Below are 20234 nucleotides of genomic sequence, written 5' to 3'. Positions count from 1 at the left end.
CTGCAAGAGCAGTCAGTGCTTTTAACTGCTAAGCCATCTCTCTAGTCCCATGAATGATCATTCTTACTTGAGGGGAGGGAATTTTTAACTAATTCAGAAGATATAGACCATGTAGTTTTGGTAGTTTTAGCAAAGTATTCTAGTTACCAAATGTTTCTTTTAGAACCAGTTATGTTGCTTCCACTATAGTACATACTGTTCTAAGCTATAAAATTACCTAAGGAAAAAAAGGATTATTCTGGTAATTAAGAAATTATACCAAAGAATGTCATTGAATGGCTGACTGGTTATCTAGAAAAGCTACGGGAACAACTTGGCCTGGGAGAGTTCACTAACAGTTACTTATAATGGGAAAGAACATCTGCCTTACTGGTAAATATAACATGATTATTGTCTGTAGTCTGCAAAGTAATTTATTTCAAGATAGCAATGAGCAGAAAATGAGGCAAATGGTTACATTGAAAAGCTTTGTTGTTTTATCCAAATACGCTCTGAATAAAGTTTAAGAAAGCCAAAAACTTACAAATATAAATCTAAAAAAGTATATAAGGGGACCAAAGAGCAGTGTCTTTTGAATTTCTTTGTATGATTTTTCAGGCAAAGTTAGGAAATAACAACAACAACAACAAAAAACAAAAACAAAAAAGGGGCAAAACAAAAAACCCCTACCAAACCAAAACTATAGGATAACCACACAATAAGTAAGTGTAAAAAAATAGGAAGATTGTATTTTCTTTTATGAATTGAAAAACTGGTATTAAGTGGAAGAGGCGATAATGTAGTCTACTGAAATTTATTTGAACTCCTATTATATGCTGAACATTATTTTATTTCAGGCAGTGGGAAAATAGGAGTGCTCAAGCCAATAAAGTTTTTTCTTTTGTGCAGCTTACATTTGCATGGCATTTGGGAGCCCAAATCAATGTAATATTGTTATAACCCTGTTTGTCTTTCATAAAACTGCCTTTATTTATGAAAAAAAAGTGAACTCATAGATTTAAATCAAATGAACTTTGTACTTAAATATTATAATTATCTTTATGTGATTTTATTAATATTGTTATTTCTTTATCCTTTAAAGAGCTGCATTGATGACTGATTTTTAGAGTGCTTTGTTTATTTTGTTTTGTTATGGTAATGATGAAAATCCAGCCCTTATGCATCTTAGGCAAGCACTCTGCCATTGAGCCATATGCTCGGCCCTATGGTTTTGATATTGTGTTAGATTTAGCATACTTAGGAACACATTTGATAGTTTTTCCTAAACTTAATAGGCTCTGCTTTGTGATTATTGAAAAAGAAAGAAAAATTGTAATCTGTATAACTTACTGTTCTTTTCTTCTCCTTCTCTCTTCCTATTCTTTCTTCACTTCCTACCCCTGAAATACCAAGAAAGCTTTTACTCTGCACTGACCTAAATTTTAAGTAATTACATAATGATTATAATTCCTTTTACTATTTTTGGATTTCTATTTTTCTCTAGGAAAATCGCTTCCTTTTACAACTTAATCTACTTTTACCAGTTAAATGTTTCTGAGGTACAGTGGCAATTGGTCTTCACCTGCTTTTCCTTGGTTGTCAGGACATATTTTCTCTTAAGTTTCTTGATCTTACCCTTAATTTTAAGGCATAACAGATTAAGATTGCAAAATTACTTTTACATTTATTTTGAAATAGAATTGAAGAAGTGACGTGAGTGAGATTAAAGATAGAAGACTAAAGAAATGAAAAGACCCCCAAAACTTACTGTATTTCAAGCACACTATGAGCAAATGACAGTGCCAGGGTTCAAATGTACTTGTGATCATTTGGATATTGTGTGTCATTTAAGCATTTTTCTCTTATTCAGTAATATTTATCACATATGTAAGGAGTCAAAGCATGGGTGGTTATATTTTGGAGAAAAGTGTGTGATAACATTTATTACATATAATACAGAATTAATAATTCTATGTTAATTATAATGTGGTGATCTTCAAAACACTTGGCCATTCATCTTGTTTGAGATAAGATACTGCCATTGCTTAATCTGCCTGTAGCTTGTGAGAAATATATGAAGTACTGACAGTGGCATAATTTCTATCAACTCATGTACATATCTATAAGTAGAATTACTTATATTCTACTACTATAAGTAGAATCTGTAAGGAATTATTTGATAATTCTTTTTACTTTTTTTAGGAATCATTAGCCATCCTAATGGTACATCATAGTGGTTTTTGATTTGTAATTTCCCAGTGATTAATGCTAAATACCTTTGCGTGTACTTATTGGCTGTCTGCATAATTTCAAATCTTTTACTCATATTTTAATTGGTTTGGGATTCCCCCCCTCCATTTATGCATTTGTTTTTGAAATCATATGAGAAAAAAAGCAATCACTGACTAATAATACAATCCTACTGACTTTTACATTTATCTATGTAGTTACTTTTCTTTTTACTGCTGTTCAGGGTAGTTTGATTATACTGTATGACTAATTCTTCATCTTGTACGTCTTTTGGAGTTTTTTTTTTTTTTTTTTACTATTTTTTATTCAGTTTCTTGGATGTGTAGATTCATATATTTTACAAGATTTGGGGAGCTCTGGTGTGGCATTTATTATTAAGCCTCATAATCACTTAAACAAATAGACTGACTCTTAAATTGTTTTTTGTTTGTTTGCTTGTTTTTGGTCTTTTTTGAGAGAGAGTCTCCCTGTAGCTCCAGCTGTCCTAGAACTCACTATGTGGACCAGGCTGGCCTTGAACTCACAGAGATCTGCCTGCCTCTGCCTCCCAAGTGCTGGCATTAAAGGTGTGCGCCACCACGCCTGGCCAATAAAGAAATTTTTTTAAATACCAAAATTCAGCAGCCCCTTTATTAAAAACTCCCATGCTTGTTTTAAGCTACTTGTAAGATTCCATGGTTCTCAGAAAGTTGCTTCTAATAGTTTTTGCCAGCTCAACGTTTACTTCAGTAGAGATAGGCGTTTTAGAATTCCTTTTTAGTTTTGTTGACATCCAGTGGTTTCTTTTATATGAGAATTGATTCCTAGATTATTAATTACAGTAGTGAATTTTTAAAAATATTTATTATTTTATTTTATGTGTATGAGTGTATTGCCTACATGTATGTGAGTGCACCGGTGTTGTGCAGTGCCACAGAGGTCAAAAGAGGGCTTCGGATTCCCCTGGAACTGGAGTTAAGGATGGTTCATAACCGCCATGTGGGTGCTGGGACTCGAACCTGAGTCCTCTTCAAGAGCAGTGTTCTTAACTGCTGAGCCATCTCTCCAGCCCCAGAAGTGAATTTTTAACAAATTAAATACTCTTAATGATAAGTTAGTAAATACTCTTAATGATAAATCAATAAGGTTATCTTCATCCTTATTTGCTCTGAAGTGATTAGGTTGTATTGTGTTAAGTCTAAACATCCTAACTTAGAAGTAGACATTTTTAAAAACTATTTTATTTTATTTTTTTTTTATTTTATGTGTATGAGTATATTGCCTGCCTGTATGTGCGTACACCCGTGTCATGCAATCAGTGCTGTGGAGGTCAGAAGAGGGCTTTGGATTTCCCTGGAACTGGAGTTAAGGATGGTTCAAAGCCACCATGTGGGTGCTGGGAATCGAACCTGGGTCCTCTGCAAGAGCTGTCAGTGCTCTCAACCACTGAGCCATCTCTCCAGCCCAGAATTCGACATTTTATAACTCACGATTTCTTGCATTTATATTTCACAGTTTAAAAATATTGAACTTGACATGTTTCAAAACTGTTCTGATGGACCAGCAATGACTCAGCAGGTAAAAGGGGCTTTTTGCCAAGGCTGATGACCTGGGTTTGCTCTCTAGGACCCACAACTCCCACAGATTGTCTTCTGACCTCCACATAACATGTTATAACATGGACATGTATGCACAGGTACTCACAAATATAATATGTATTTTTAAAAGCCTACTCTAGCTGGGCATGGTGGTGCATACCTTTAATCCCAGAATTCAGGAGGTAGAGGCAGGCAGATCTCTGTGAGATGGAAGCCAGCCTGGTCTGCATAGTGAGTTCAGGCCAGCTGGGGGCTGCAGGGAGACCCTGTCTCAAAAAAGACCAAAAAAAGCCTACTCTAAAATAATATGTCATAAGAAAACTAGGCCATTGGTAACGACAAGAGAAAATACAGCACAATCGTTTGCTTCTCTTTAAAAATCTTTGTATATTCAGGTGTACACTTCTAATCCCAGCACTTGGGAGGTAGAGGCAGGCAGATCTCTGTGAGTTGGAGGCCAGCCAAGGCTACCTAGTGAGATCCTATTTCAAACCTTCCCCATTCTCCCCCCAAAATTTTGTATATGATAATTTAAAAAGAATTTCTTAGCCCCAGCAATTGGACAAGTAGAGTTTTTTGGGGGTGGGGTGGGGGTATTGTTCTGAACATTGTAAACTATTTAATAATATTCTTGGACTCATGTGCAAGTAGCATCTCTCCCTCTATTCATGACCAAAAATAGTTACCCAGACATCCTCAAATGTTAGTAGGTGGACAAAAATTTTCACTGATTGAAAACTATTATTTTAAGAAAAAAAATTTATGTTATGACCATAATTTATTTTCCAGGAAGCAGCAACCTTTTATTTACTCCTCATTTTATAGACAGTTATTAGTATTAAGAATGTACCATTATCTAATTAGACAGGGAAAATAAATGATAGAAAAGCTTTTTTTTTCCATTAATGCTACAGTTTTATTGGGTTAAATCTGTTTTGCTTCCAAATTAATAAAATAGTTTGATATGTCTAAGATTGCACAAAGTAGATATTTCTTGCCTCGAATATTCCAGTGATTCAGGAGAAAAATGACTCCTTTACATAAGCCATGAAGATCATGAAACAAGTTCATTTGATTTTTGCTTGCCTGTCTTCATGTTTCACTCTAAAGGAAAACAAGATGATTATATCTAAAATAATTATTCGGCATTTTGTCAATAATGATCTCATTGTTTTATTATACTACATCTCTTTACACGTGTAAAGACTTTATACGGAAGTTTTTTAGATGTGCCCTGTATATCATATTCAAGCTCCAGAAGACATTAATAACATTAATTTCAAATGACATTTTGTCCTTTGTTAACAATATTTTTACTGATTGTCACTTATGGTTTTTTAGTATTTGATAGAAACCTTTAACCACTCCCCTCATTGTGCCTATAATCCCCCCCCTTTATTTCCAGGACAACTAAGAAATAGCCTTGATTTCTAGTTTCTGTATAGCAGATTGTTTTAGTTTTCTTTCTATTGTTGTGTTAAATGCCATGAAAAAAAGTGACTTATGGAGGAAAGGGCTTATTTCATCCTACACTTTTCAGTCACAGTCCATCTTTGAGAGAAGTCAAGTGGAAACTCAAGGCAGGAATCTGGAGACAGGAACCATGGTAGAATAATGCTCACTGGCTCGCTCTCTCTCTCTGGGTTGTGCTCAGCCAGCTTTCTTATACAACCCAGAACCACTTGCCTAGGAGTGACACTGCCCACAGCGGGCCAGGCCCTCCTGCATCACTCAGCAATCCAGATAGTCCCCTACAGACAGTGACCACAGGCCCATATGATCAAAGCATTCTCTTGATTGAGAAGCCCTCTTCTCAGGTGACTCTTGCTTGTGTCAACTCAACAGTAAAAACTAACCCCAGTACACAGTTGACGACAGCAGCAACAAAAATCACTATTTAAGATGAACCAATTTAAAAAATGATTTTATTATTTTAATTTTATGTTTGTGAGTGTATTGCCTGCATGTATGTAAGTGTACCTGTGTCATGGAGTGCCTGCAGAAGTCAGTTCAGTGCCTGGAAATAGAGTTATGGACAGTTGTTAGCTGCCACGTGGGTGCTGGGAACCGAGCCAATGCTGCCATCCCCTGAGCCATCTGTCCAGCCCTAAACCAATTTTTTAAAAAAGTGCACTTTGTGGGCCTGGAGAGATGGCTCAACGGTTAAGAACACTGGTTGTTCTTGCAGAAGACCCAGGTTCGAATCCCAGCAGATTCCCAGCACCCACATGGCAGCTAACAACTGTCCGTAACGCCAGTCCCAGGGCATCTGACAGCCTCTTCTGACCTCCTCGGGCATTGCATGACATGTGCACTTATCTACATGCAGGCAGCACACGCATACACATAAAAAATAATAAAATTTTTTTAAAAAGTGCACGTTGTGCCGGGCATGGTAGCACACACCTTTAATCCCAGCACTCGGGAGGCAGAGGCAGGCAGATCTCTATGAGTTCAAGGCCAGCCTGGTCTACATAGTGAGTTCCAGGCCAGCTGGGGCTACAGGGAGACCCTGTCTCAAAAAGAACCCCCCCCCCAAAAAAAAGTGCACTTTATTATGCTATAGGTCTGGAAATTCACTTCTGTTGTCCTAAGTGCAAAGTATTGTATACTGTGATGTATCTTGTAGCAAACATTAATAACACTTGTAATAGTCAATTTAAACTTAAAGTATAAATAATTACAGATGCCTTAGAAGGAAATTATTTCATGTAAGTACATGGTGATCATTTTCATCTACTTTTGAATTGTAGTAAACCTTCATATTAATATAAGATTCAACCCATTTTACTTTGTGGTTGGCAAACTACCTGGAAGGAAGAAATCATCAATATTTAGTATGGAATTTTACTTGCTTTACGATGAGATCTGTTTGTTGCCCAGGCTAGCCCTGAGCTCCTGGGCTCAAGCACTCCCGACCAGCCTCTTTAGTACCTGGAACTATATAGGTTTATGCTGCCATGCTAGACTGATACAGAATCTTTGTGTCACTTTGTGTATTTATTTGATATGAACAACTACTTCCTTTCTTTTTAGCTGTAGCACCAGTTGTACCTGATTTAAGTAGTGACATTGATACTAGTAATTTTGATGACTTAGAAGAAGATAAAGGAGATGAAGAAACATTTCCTATTCCTAAAGCTTTTGTTGGCAATCAACTACCTTTTGTAGGATTTACATATTACAGCAATCGTAGGTGAGTATACTAAGCAATCCTTTTAGGGCTAAGTGATGATTCTTTTATATTCATGTTATTTTCTTAGAGCTATCTAGAGATTGTTTAAAAGTAGTTTTGATGGTATCTAAAGGTACATCTTTTCATTTATACCAATTTTCAGTGATGTTTGTTATTTCTAGTATTTGATTTTTTTTTCAGTCTCATGTTCAGTATATGGTTATTCAGAAAAAAAAAACGTTGTTGACTGATACAGTGCATTTATCTTAAAGTGAAAATAATGAATAGATGAAACCAGTTAATACTGACATGTCAGTCAGTGTTCTTACTTAAAGAGTTACAACTTGTATTATTTTCTGGAACAATATAAAGATTTCCCTAGCATTATAATCACAATATTACTGCTACCCAAAACCCATGATCTTTAGTTCTTCAAAGACTAATTCCTTCCAAAAAACATTTAATGAATTTACCATGTAATATATAAAATTACCTATACTGTGATGTTGAACAAATAACTGTAACGTTTTGTCCCCATCACCTCAAAAATTGAGGTAACAGGCTGAAGAGATGGCTCAACAGTTAAATGCACTGGTTGCCCTTCAGAGGAACCAGGTTCAAATCCCAGCACCCACAATGTGGCTAACAACCATCCATATTCAGATTCCAGGGGATCTGACACCCTCTTCTGACCTTTACAGGCACTACACGACATAGGTGCACTTACATACATGCAGGCAATACACTCATGCATATAAAATAAAAATAATATATTTAATAGAGATAACAATGATAACAATAATAACTCTTCCCTAATTGGAATGTTCTAAGCGTTAAATAAACAAACACATAATAAAGCACTTAGAGCAGTGCTTTGTATAGAGTAAGCATTCAGTGTTAGCTATTATTGCCACTAGTAGAACCTAATGTTCACTTGAGTCTCTTCAAGTAAACTTAAGGTTAAAACTTAGCATTTGACATTCAGTATGCTTGCATTCATTCATTCATTCAAGATGTACATATAGTCAAAGTGTTATGCATATAGTAAACACCGTGGTACAGAAATAAGATTTAATACCTCTCTTGAGATGCTTACATCTTAGTGAGGAAATCTGTAAATTGTACAGTGCAGGTTATTAAGTGCTACTAAATATAAACAAAGCACTAGACCAGCATAATGCAGAGAGGTACCTCCCACTACTTCCTGGCTTCAAACTTCATACCATTATTTTTAATCCCTTCTAAAACATGTTCTTTTCGTCAATTTGTTCTTCATAATGTGATTTTAAAGAATAATTGTTTAAAAATATCTTATTTGTTACTTTTATTTTAGTGCATGAGTGCATTACCTGCTTGTATGTAAATGTACCTGTGTCAGGCAATGCTCGAGGAGATCAGAAGAGGGTGTTATATCCCTTGGAACTGGAGTTACAGATGGTTGCTAGCTGCTTTGTGGGTGCTGGGACTCAAACCCACATCCTCTGCAAGAGCAGCTAGTGCTCTTAATTGCTGAGCCATCTCTTCAGCCCCTTAAATAATAAAATATTTTGTCAAATATTATTAACTTTGACTTATTATAGCTAATCTTATTTGAAGTGAAAAGTCTTAACATTTTAGTCAAAACTTTCACATGAAAGATTTAGGTCTACTTTAGAAACCAAAGGCCAGTTAGTCCTCCTTTCTGAAGTGTCACCAGTCGTCTGTAGAGCTGTGAACTTTGTGTTGCATCACCAACCAGTTAGCTAACACCTGACCTGTAGAAAGGCCTAAAATTATACTCCTTTCCTCCTTCCTAACACTTAGATAGCATTGTAGCTATTATATATTGACTTACATACAGAGGAGAGCTTTCTGGGAGGGTTTTCCTGAAGTAAATTTTATTTTGGCTGCATCTTTGAAACAGTCAGGATGTTGATAAATAGTCCTTAATATTATTAAATTTTCTGTGTGGTGCCCCTGCTATTAATTAATTTAGATTTCTCTGTACAAAGTTAATCTTTAGTTGAATAAATTAAACTGTGTGTACTTCATTCTCATGTACTTCATTGCATTATTTGATTTTCTTTTATATTCATATTTTGTCTCAAAGTTTTTGTTCCTTGTAAGAATATATTCTTAAATATCATAGCCTTATTGTGTACTCATTAAAATCAATTACTTATTACATGACTAGGTGAAAATATAGTTGCTTTTCATAAAGAATTAACAGTTGGGGCTGGAGAGATAGCTCAGCAATTAAGAGCACTGGCTGCTCTTGAAGACATCTGGGTTCGAATCCCAGCACCCACATGGCAGATGACCACATTTTGTGTAGAAGCAGCAATATAACATGAAGGAACCTTGAAAGAAGAAAAGAGAAGGGAAAAAATAGGGATAGATAAGTCCTTGTGTTTCTCCTGCTGCTTTCAGATAACCTTTTATTACTAATTTTGTAGAATGCTAGCCATCAACATCAGTTATATAGTGTATTGAGAAGATTCTTAGAGAACAAGTAGTCTAATTCAGTTTCCCTGTCAGTGTTATGTCATGTCCTTTTATTTACATAAGCAGAATCTTACAGTGAATTTGTCAGATATTTTGATAGTGAAGTAAAGTGAACTAACTACATGAGAATGTTCATTTGCCCCATGAACCCTTTCCAGCCCATACTGTTGCCTCCTAGTTGTTTGAATCTCTAATTGATCTAATTTTTAAGGAAAATTGAGGAAGTGTTCAATGGTACTTAAAGGATACTTGATTATCCTCTGTTCGTTCTTAGGATATTAACAACTGGTTTTCCAGCCATAAAGTATACTTCAGCTATTTGATCTGTTTTTGAGAGAGGTCTGTTGATTAATCAAGGTTCCAAATGTAGTGATAATGATTGTAAAAATTTAATAATAGTGGCAACTATAGCTCGCTGCAGATGTTAGAAGCAGCAGAGCAACACCTTGCTTAATAAGGCATACAAAAATACTCCTTTTTTTCCTTTATAAAAATCTTTTTAGAAATTTAAGCAAATATTTTATTATTTTTTACTTTATGTGTATGAATGTATTGCCTGCATGCATGTAAATGGACCCATGTCTTGCAGTGCCCACAGAGGTCAGAAGAGGATGTTGGAGCCCCTGGAACTGGAGTCATAGACAATTGTTAACTGGGTGCTGGGAACCAAGCCTGGGTCCTCTGCCAGAAGGAGTGCTCTGAGCAATCTTTCCAGACCCACAAAAATACTCTTTAAGATTCACTAATCACTTGTTTTGATATGTAATTCTAACTTACACTGAATTTAAAGAGCTTTACAAGGCTCATAGAAATTAGGAAGCGATCACTCAAACTTTGGTGTTTTTGCTTTTTTTGTTTTTTTAATTTTAATTACTTAGGCTCAAACTTAAAATTTGTTTTTTTAGTGGAAAAAGGCATTACATTGTTTTACTAAAAGGCAACTGAGTGCAAGAGAGGTAGTTTTGTTCATGTCTGTAGAAATCAATAATTCCTGTCCCCAGTTCTTATATTTAAAAAGCTCTAAATACAGAATGACTTTTAATTATTTAGTGATAAAGCTATTATGACATGTTTTGGGGGACCAGAAAACTTAATCTAAACTAATTTGAGACTGTTTTTCCTTTATCCCATATAATATAAATATTGATGTTTACTAGAAATATTAAATCACGATCACAGTGCGTTGCTCCAAAACTGTTTAATGCACATATTATATCTGTTTCTAAAATAAAAATTATGGGCTGGAGAGATGACCCAGCGGTTAAGAGCACTGGCTATTCTTGCAGAGGACCTGGGTTTGATTCCCAGAATTCACATCACAGCTAACAACCGTTCGTAACTTCAGTTCCAGGTGATCCAATGCCTTCTTCTGACTTCCACAGGCGTCACATGACGTGGGTGCACTTACCTACATGCAGGCAATACACTCATGCACATAAATTAAAAGTAATAAAATATTTGAAATAAAAATTTTGAACTTGTGCTTAATTTTTAAAAATACCTAATATACGCACTATAAAATAGGCATACAATATTTGTTATTAGTTGTTACTATATACTAAAGATTCTTTTGTTTTGTTTTTAAACTCCTACCTGCCCCCAGATCCTTATCTTCAGCAAATCCCAATGATAACAGAACTAGCTCCAATGTGGATAAAAGCTTGGTAGGTATTTTCCTCAGCTTTTTAAAATTCATAGCTAACGTATTTGTGTGCATGCGATTAAGGGTATGTATTGCTGTGAATGTGCATTTAATGAACTTAGGTATTTATGGCACTTTTAAATTATCGTGTTCTCTTTAGTGTGATGATAAACCTGAATATCAAGTAGAATAATATTTGTAGAGGTAGTTAATAAATTGTAAATTGCTACAGATTAACAGTGATAATCTTTTAAATCTTTGGAATTAGGAATGTATGGTAAATTAGTTTATCATTAAGGAACTTGGAAGTTGGGCATGGTTGTATATTCCTATAATCTCAACACACTGGAAGCTGAGGCAGGAAGATCACAAGTTCTAATGGGGTTTCTAGGTCAGCTTGGGCACCAAACAAGGAGATAGTGTCTCAAAAGAAGATGGTGGTAGGAATTGCTGGCAAGAATCCTTAAAACATTCAAAAGATTTAAGTTAATAAGAGAATTTTCCTTGTTGACAAAATATAAATATAAATAAAACTGACCATTTTAACTAATTTTAAGTGTACAGTTAAGTGACATTAGGAACCATCATATAATTGTACAAACTGTTCATCTCTAGAACTTTTTCATCATTCTAAGCTGTAAATTGTACCCCTTAAAACAATTAACTCCTCATTTCACCCTGCCCTCAGGCACTATAACCACTATTTTTTAAAATATTTTATTTATTTATTTATTTATTTTATGTGTATGAATGTATTGCCTGCATGTATGTGAGTGCACCCGTGTCTTGCAATGCCACAGAGGTCAGGCGAGGGCTTCGGATTCCCCTGGAACTGGAGTTAAGGACAGTTCGTAGCTGCCATGTGGGTGCTGGGAATCGAACCCGGGTCTTCTGCAAGAGCAGTGAGTGCTCTTAACTGCTGAGCCATCTCTCCAGCCCCCTATAACCACTATTTTTTATTGCAATGAAGTTATTCTACCCACCTCATAAAATGGAATTAGCTATATTTGTCATTATGTGATGGCCTTATTTCTTTTTAGCTTAATATCTTTAAGATTCATTCATGTAGTATATATATATTAGAATTTCCTTCCTATAAAAGGTTGAATAATATCTCAGTGGGCTTGTTTACCACATTTTATGTATCCAGTCATGAAATGGAAAAAATTTAATAAAGGCACTTATTCTATAAATACCAATAGAGGGGGGGAAATAAAAGTTGCTAAAGCTCCTGCTGACTAACAGCAGTGCAAAACCTTTGCTCCTGTATGGTTTGAAAGGAGATAAAATGTAGCACTTAGCAAGCCTGACATCATAGAAGAGAAATAGATGATCTAGAACACTACCAGAAGTACAGTACCGAAGGGTGTGGAGAGAATAACTACCTGTCTCCACCTTCTTGTCTTTTGTTTCCTCCTATGGTCTGAAACCAACTTAGAGCGATAGGGCAATAGAGCTCAGGTAATATAGTCTGTAGACTTAGGAGCAAGAAAAGTAGAGGATAGATCTTCAAGACCGAAAAGGAATTGAGGGAATGGAGAATAACAGTATCATTTAATTTGTTCACTATGAAGCTGATTACCCTGGATTAGGAATATGTGATAAGTATTTCATTAGGGATCATGGCATATTCTACTTGGGGGTTATTTGTTGTTCACATGGCTCATGTTCATGAGATAGGCTTAAAAACAAACCTTCCTTAACTTAAATTTGAGAAAATCTTTTCGAGTTAAGTAGGACTTTTCTGAAACAAGTATTAGAAATAATTATATTGCCATCCTTAGAACATTTTTGGGATACTTTCTGTACTTTTTAAAATTTTGGTGGTGATACTGGACATCAAAGCCAGTGTCTCACATTTGCTTGACCACTGAGCTATAGCTCCATCACATAGCCTGTATGTTTTTAATCAAGAAACAAAGGAGTAGCATCAATTTTTAAAAATTTATATTTGTTTGTTTTGAGGTAAGGTCTTAGATAACTCTGACTGGCCTCAAACTCCCTATCTAGTCAAGGATGACCATGAACTTCTGATCCTCCTGCCTCCACTTTCCAAGTGTTGGTATTACACATGTGAGCTACCATGCTTAGTTTATGTCGTGCTGAGGACTAGAACCCAGGGCTTCAAGCATGTGAGATAAGCACTCTACTCACTGATCTACAGCCCCACCCCTACTTATTCTTGGTTTGTTGGTTTAGGTTCTTGAGAGCTACATGTACTAGACTTGCACTCTACCAACTGATCTACATCCCCACCCCTATTTATTTTTAGTTTGGTTTGATTTGAGATAGTTCAGCGTGACCTCTAACTAGCAATGTAGCTGAGAATGACCTTGAACTCCTACCCCTCCTGCCCCTACCTCTCACATGCCAGCAGCCTTTTTTTTTTTTTTTTTTTAGGTTGTTAGAGTTGTTTTCCTTATGTCGTATTTCTTCTTAAATGTAAGAGAACATGGAATAGAAAGAGGGAGAGAAAAGGGGAAGGAACTATGCAAGCACCTTTTGGTTGTCATACTCATCTTTTTCTTTTAAATTTTCATCTCAAGTTAAATAGCTAGCTGTGCTCAAAGATTATTAAAATAGGGCTGGAGAGATGGCTCAGCAGTTAAGAACACTGACTGTTCTTGCAGAAGACCCGGGTTTGAATCCCAGCACCCACATGGCAGCTAACAACTGTCCATAACTCCAGTTTCAGGGGATCCAACGGCCTCTTCTGTCCTCTACTGGCATTGCACGCCCATGGGTGCACTTACCTACATTCAGACAACACATGCATACACATAAAATAAAAATAGTAAATAAAATTTTTTTTAAAAAAGTACTTGTTTCTAGGGAATGCCAATAAATATTCAAAAAATTTGTGTTTTCTTTGGACTGATTTTATTGTTGTGATTGTATACATTTCTATTAGAAGCTGCTGCCATTTAGCTATTAGTATTACTTTACAGTACCATTTATATTAACCAGAACTAAGTACAAAAATCAAGTCTTCCTTGAAAGTCTTAGCTGAGATAAAGAATGTTGCAGTGGCCAAATATGAGCAGTTTTCTTCTTTACTACTTTAGATTGATTGCTCTTTCCTTATTAACTCTTTCATGTTTCCATTATTCCTTTTTTTTTTTTTCATGATTCTTTGAATTTTATTTTCATTCTTCTTTGCAGGATCCTCTAATAACTGCTCAGTCATTAAATGTTTTCCATAGTGTGGTTGTGTTCATTTCTACTCTGTGCATGTCAGTCTTGAGATCTATACCTGAATCCCTGTCTTCCTGGATACTTCTCAGACACCTCAAACTAAGCCAAAGCTAAACACACAGTTTTCTTCTCCCCAAACCTTCCTCGGCAGTGTTTTGGGTTTCTTTCCTTTCATAATGGTAGTATCTATGTTCTTTCTTATTCAAATTAGTTTCTAAATCTTATCTTGTAGTTAATAAACTTACCTATTTCTCCTTTTCATTCTTACAGCCACTACTTGACCTCATGTCCACTTTCCTTCTTACCTGAATCATTTCTCTAGCTTTTTACGTGGATGCTTTTCCTGGAGTTTCACTGCTCTTTAAAGTGAAAGTCACATATCTTCCTCTGTTGCTCTTTTGATTCAGGGTCTCACTGAGTCAAGCCCCGGGAGGTCTTTCTGTCTTTTCCTTGCTTAGCACTGGGGTTGCAAACGTGTGCCACCATGCCTGGCTTTTTATTGTTGATGCTGGGGATCCAAACTCAGGTCTTTGTGCTTGCATGCAAGTATTTTACCTAATAAATCATCTTCCTAGCCCTGAAATGTTGTTTTAGATGGTCAGTATTGCACAAATTGTTTATAAGTTTAAGTCCTTAAGTTTTATTTTGCATACAAGGATCGTGGCCTTACCTTTTGAAGTTTGATATGAGTAACTTCCTCTGCTGTGTTCTGTATTATACTGTATTTGATTTCCTCTCCTTTATCAAACATCAAGTTTTCTTCTCTTCTTTGACTTGGCATTCTGGCCTCAATGCCTTCTTTATATTTCCCTTCTTTTTGACTGATACTTTTTTTATCATTTAGGTTTTAGTTAACACGGTATGTATTTCCAGTAAAATCAGAAATGACCCTTTCTTTTCTTCACAACAGTCTACATGTTATTTTATTATTACCAAATTATACTATTTTGTCTGTATGTCTGTGGATCACTGTGTGTGTTTGTGTGTGTGTGTGTGTATACATATGTCTTTTTGAGACAGGGTCGCCCTGTAGCCCCAGCCAGGCTGGCCTTGAACTCATAGAGATCCACCTGCCTCTGCCTCCCAAGTGCTGGGATTAAAGGCGTGCACCACCACACCCAGCTATTTTTTAAAAGATATTTTTAAACATAAAATGATGGGGCATGCCTTAATCCTAGCACTCAGGAGGCAGAGGTAGGCAGATCTATCTGAGTTTGAGACCAGCCTGGTCTACATAGAGAGTTCCATGCCAGCTGGGGCTACCGGGAGACCTTGTCTCAAAAAGACCGTCCCACCCCTCCCCCTCCCCAAATATATTTTTATTCTGTGGTGTTTGTTTTTGGGTTTTGTTTTTTCTTTTTGATACAGGGTCCCCCTATAGCCCCAGCTGGCCTAGAACTCACTATGTAGACCAGGCTGGCCTTCAACTCACAAAGATTCGCCTGCCCTCTGACTCCCTGAGTGCTGGAATTAAAGGCATGTGCCACTACACCCAGCTGTTCTGTGTTATTTTTAAGTGCTTGCATGTATGTATGTGTACCATGTGTTACGCATCTGCCTGTGAAGTCCATAAGAGGGTGTTGAATCTCTTGGAACTTGGAGTTAAAAGATGATTGTGAGCTGCCATATGGGTGTTGGGCGACAAGTGCTCTTAACCACTGAGACATCATCTCTTTAGACCTTATTTGTATATTCTTAACTTGTGCACAGAAACACAAAGACGTATATATTAGGGTACCATATAATGTTTTGATACATGTATAACATTATGTCCAGCTATTTATTACCTTTATGAGAACAGGACCAAACCTTTTTAACTCTTATTAGTGTTGCCTAGTATTAGTACCTGACATATTAGTAAATGTTGAGATAGTACTTGTCAATTAATAACAATTAGAAAGGCAGAGATAGGAGTAAAGTAAATAATCATATTCCAAACAGGTATAACATGGTAATAAAAAGTGTAATTTGCAATACTTTGAACACAGAATCAAGTGAGTTTTTTTTTTTTTTCAATTAAAGCAGGAAAGTTTGCAAAAAACAATCTACAAGCTTGAAGAACAGCTGCATAATGAAATGCAGTTAAAGGATGAAATGGAACAAAAGTGCAGGTGAGAACGTACTTCAGTGATGCTTTTCATATTACAAATTGTATACATATTTTAAAACTTATACTCTGTAAACACTTGAAACTACATGGAATATGGGGATATGAAGATTACTACTGATGCACATCCATGAAGTGTCTTTACTAGAATTGAAAAGTAGTGTTAGTGGGCTTAGAATGTAGCTTGGCAGTACAGTATTTGCTTAGCTTGTTGATGGCCCTAGATTTGTTCCCCAGCACTGCAGAAAGAAGAAAAAGGAAACACTTATGTTGGTATTGGTTATAGATTTTTTTTTCCAGACTATTTAGGGTGTATTTCCTCTCGTAGTCATAAAAAGTATGTTTAGCTTTCACTCATTTACTTGCTGATTTATTAATTTCTCTTCTGTTTTAACTAGCTAATTGAAAGGGCTTTCTGAAATGTTAAATGATATCAGTACCTAAAATCACTAATTTTTACTTTACTTTCCATGGAGATTTTCTAGACCATAATTCGATTTTTTTTTCTGTTGAATCAATTCTTCATAAACATATATTTATGAAATAGAGGATTATCAAAGTATTGTAAAATAACAGTGTAATGTTAGTACTTATTAATTATAAACAACCTTTTATAATTATACTTTATGAAGATTATTTAGTAAATGAAATATAAACATAGCAGAAATTTAGTCTTTAATAAATGTAATTAGAAAAACTTGACAGTATTGGCAGTATAGGAAATAATCTACCTTTCCTGGTAGATTATAAAGTTAGGTGTATAATACAAAATTTAGAAAAACAAAAAAAAGTTGCTCTAAGCAAACAACCAAAACCAGGATTTGGAAGGAATTTCTAAGAATATATAAAGGAGGAAATAAAGTAGATAACAAAATTTTATAGATACTGAGAAGCTTCTGCATCAAAAAATAATTTGGGGGCTAGTGGTAAGAGTGCTGCTCCTCAGAGGACCTGGGTTCAGTTCCCAGCAGCCACATGGGGTAGCTGCCAGCTGTCTGTAATCCCTTTCAGGGGATCTGGCACCCTCTTCTAGACTCTGTGGCACCTGCACTCACATGTGCACACATCCCTACAGATAATTAAAAATATTCTTTTAGGCACACTTAAAGGTAGCTGGTAGTACTGATGGTAAGAGATTAGAGGAAGAAGAGGAATGGCCAAAGTGACTAGTGACCTGAACACTGTCACTTCGAGAAATGGAATTAAGGATTCAGGTGCAATCCCAGCCTTTAGGAAATTGAGGCAGGAGAAGTTTGAGGAGAACCTGGGCTACAAAGTGAGACCCTGTCTCAGAAAAGGAAATAGAAATGGATTAAAATGATGTGCGAATTTTTTAAATTATATATTGACATGGTAAATAGTTTCTTTAAGCAAAATACAGTACCTAGGGATTGTACTTAACTTTTTTTTATGAGAGCTCATATATCTGATACTGTTTTTGTATTGTTTTTGAAAGGTTTATATCATATCCATTACAGCTTTTCACCCCCTTAATCCCACAAATATTTAGCTGTGTTTTGAAAAATTGTCTTTCTCCTACCTTAAGGCTCTTATATAAGTACTGGGAGAATTTGGTTAATGTGAGTGAGCAGACTAGAGACAGATTTTTGTCAAACTACATACTCATCACTGTCACTACTACTACCATTATCACTAGTACATACAGATCAAATCAGTACTAATTTTCATCTAATTCTCTACATTCATATCAACTTAATTCATTAAACAAAAGTTTCAGTTTGTTGGGCCAGGCATGGTGGCACATGCCTTTAATTCCAGCACTCGGGAGGCAGAGGCAGGCCGATCTCTATGAGTTCAAGGCCAGCCTGGTCTATATAGTGAGTTCCAGGACAGCTGGGGCTACAGGGAGACCCTGTCTCAAAAGGACCCCCCCACCCCCCAAAAATTTCAGTTTGTGTCAGATAATGTTTATACTAGCAATATAGTACTAAATAAAAGAAGATAAATCTCCTGTTTGTATAGAGATTGTAATCATCAGGGAAGATAAAATAATACAAGACTATATTAGAAATATGCCAGGCTTGGTGGCCCACACCTGTAATCTGATTGGAACAGGAGAATCATGAGTTCAGGGTTAGCCTGGGCTTACATGTACCTGTCCTCTTTTTTTCTCTAAACAAAAGATGCATACGTGCCGGGCATGGTGGCGCACGCCTTTAATCCCAGCACTCGGGAAGCAGAGGCAGGCGGATATCTGTAAGTTCAAGGCCAGCCTGGTCTACACAGTGAGTTCCAGGACAGCTGGGGCTACAGGGAGACCCTGTCTCAAAAAGACACCCCCCCCCCAATTTTTAGGGGTGTGTGTGTGAAAGGATACACATATAAATAGCATTACATCAGGATACCTATACTATTTTGTTGGATGTTTTAAAAAACCTGAAGTAGAAAGATTGGTGAGAAAAACTAGGAGAGAAAAAGGACAAACCAAGAGATTTGGAATTTACTTAGGTGAGATAGAAGCACATTGAAAGCCACTAAAGTAAGAAGTGGGGGAAAATGGATTCCCATCATTCACCTCAAAGCCGATGGGCATGCTGTCTGTAATTCCAGTACTCTAGAGGCAGAGACCAATCTGCTGGACAAGCTGGCTAGCTAGACTAGGCAAAATTGACAAACTCTGGGTTCAGAAACCCTGCCTTAATAAAAAAGTGGAACGTGATCAAAGGAGGATACCTGATGTCAACTTCTGACCTCCACATGCACACCCATGCACATGTACCTGCACATACATGTGTGCCTATATTCACACATATACACACCTACACACAAAAATAACCTCTTGGTTAATTGGCAACACTTGGGTTTTTCATTTATTTTTCCAAATAAATGAGAAGAGGGCAGCAGGGATAATTCCATGTTGTCGTCAGTTACTTGGAGATTCTAAATGGAAACAAATTGAAGGGCGAACTATAGAGCAGAGGAAATAGGTTAGTTTAGACATGCTGAGTGAGGTATTTGAGACATCCACATGAGCATGTTACATATACAGTATGTATGTGTTGAAGTAGAGCCCAAGGAATAAAATGTGAAAGAGATAATATGCTTTGAGTTGATCTCAGAATATTGCCTTCAGTGCCCAGTGGTACATATATTATTTGATAAATACCTTTCTTGTCATTTACTTTATCTCCTATTACAGGTTAAATGACCAGTATTTATGTGATAGCAATTACCACATTTGGGAATTTAGAAATTCTTAATCTGAGCTTAATAGACCCTTTTCTAAGAGTCCACATATGGAATTTGAGGTCTTTAAACTTAGATGAGAGAAAAATTTTCTTTATCTTTTTTCCTTTTGTCTTTATTATGTGAATGTGTATATCATATGTATGAATGCAGGTGCACATACATTTGTGGTGCCTGTGTGGACGTCAGAGGATAGTTTCAGGAGTCAGTTATGTCCTTCTATCAGGAGCCTGGGATCAACCTCAGGTCATCAGGCCTGCATAGCAAGTGCTTTTACCCACTTTTACCCATCTTGCTGGCCTCAAAGTTTCTTTTTCTTTTTCTCCAAGCAGCAAACTACAGTTAATCAGAAGTAGCTATAATTTTATTACAGTGAGGTCACAGATATTTTCCAGTATTAAAATTCTTTATCTCTGCTTATTCATGTTCATCATTACTTTGAAATTACTGCCATTACACCATGCCATTTGATAATCTATGAAGGAAGAAGCACATATGTAATTACTGAATCATGCATGTTCTAAAATTTTTTGTAGCATCATTATAATTGGCTTTTAATCTTATGTAATTTTTATTCTTCTAAAAATACATTTAATTGCTCTACAGAAGGCTTTGTAA

At 36.1% G+C, this 20234-nt stretch overlaps 1 protein-coding gene across 3 annotated transcripts in view; it reads left to right on the top strand.

The window, feature by feature from the left end:
- The window catches only part of Rock1 (Rho associated coiled-coil containing protein kinase 1), a 155306-nt gene that overhangs the window by 70236 nt on the left and 64836 nt on the right, over positions 1-20234 (top strand). For 2 of the 3 annotated variants that reach the window (XM_008826963.2, XM_029560558.1), the window contains 3 exons: positions 6843-7002; positions 11069-11129; positions 16325-16413. In XM_008826963.2, coding sequence (XP_008825185.2) covers positions 6843-7002; positions 11069-11129; positions 16325-16413 — 310 coding nt within the window. The remainder of the gene's footprint in view (positions 1-6842; positions 7003-11068; positions 11130-16324; positions 16414-20234) is intronic. The other variant, XM_017796569.2, reaches the window with a different exon arrangement.

The sequence above is a fragment of the Nannospalax galili genome, unplaced genomic scaffold (genome assembly GCF_000622305.1).
Source record: "Nannospalax galili isolate Female #2095 unplaced genomic scaffold, S.galili_v1.0 scaffold511, whole genome shotgun sequence".
Lineage (NCBI taxonomy): Eukaryota > Metazoa > Chordata > Mammalia > Rodentia > Spalacidae > Nannospalax > Nannospalax galili.
The sequence above is the reverse complement of the archived record's forward strand: the minus strand, read 5'-3'. Positions and strand labels throughout refer to the sequence as shown.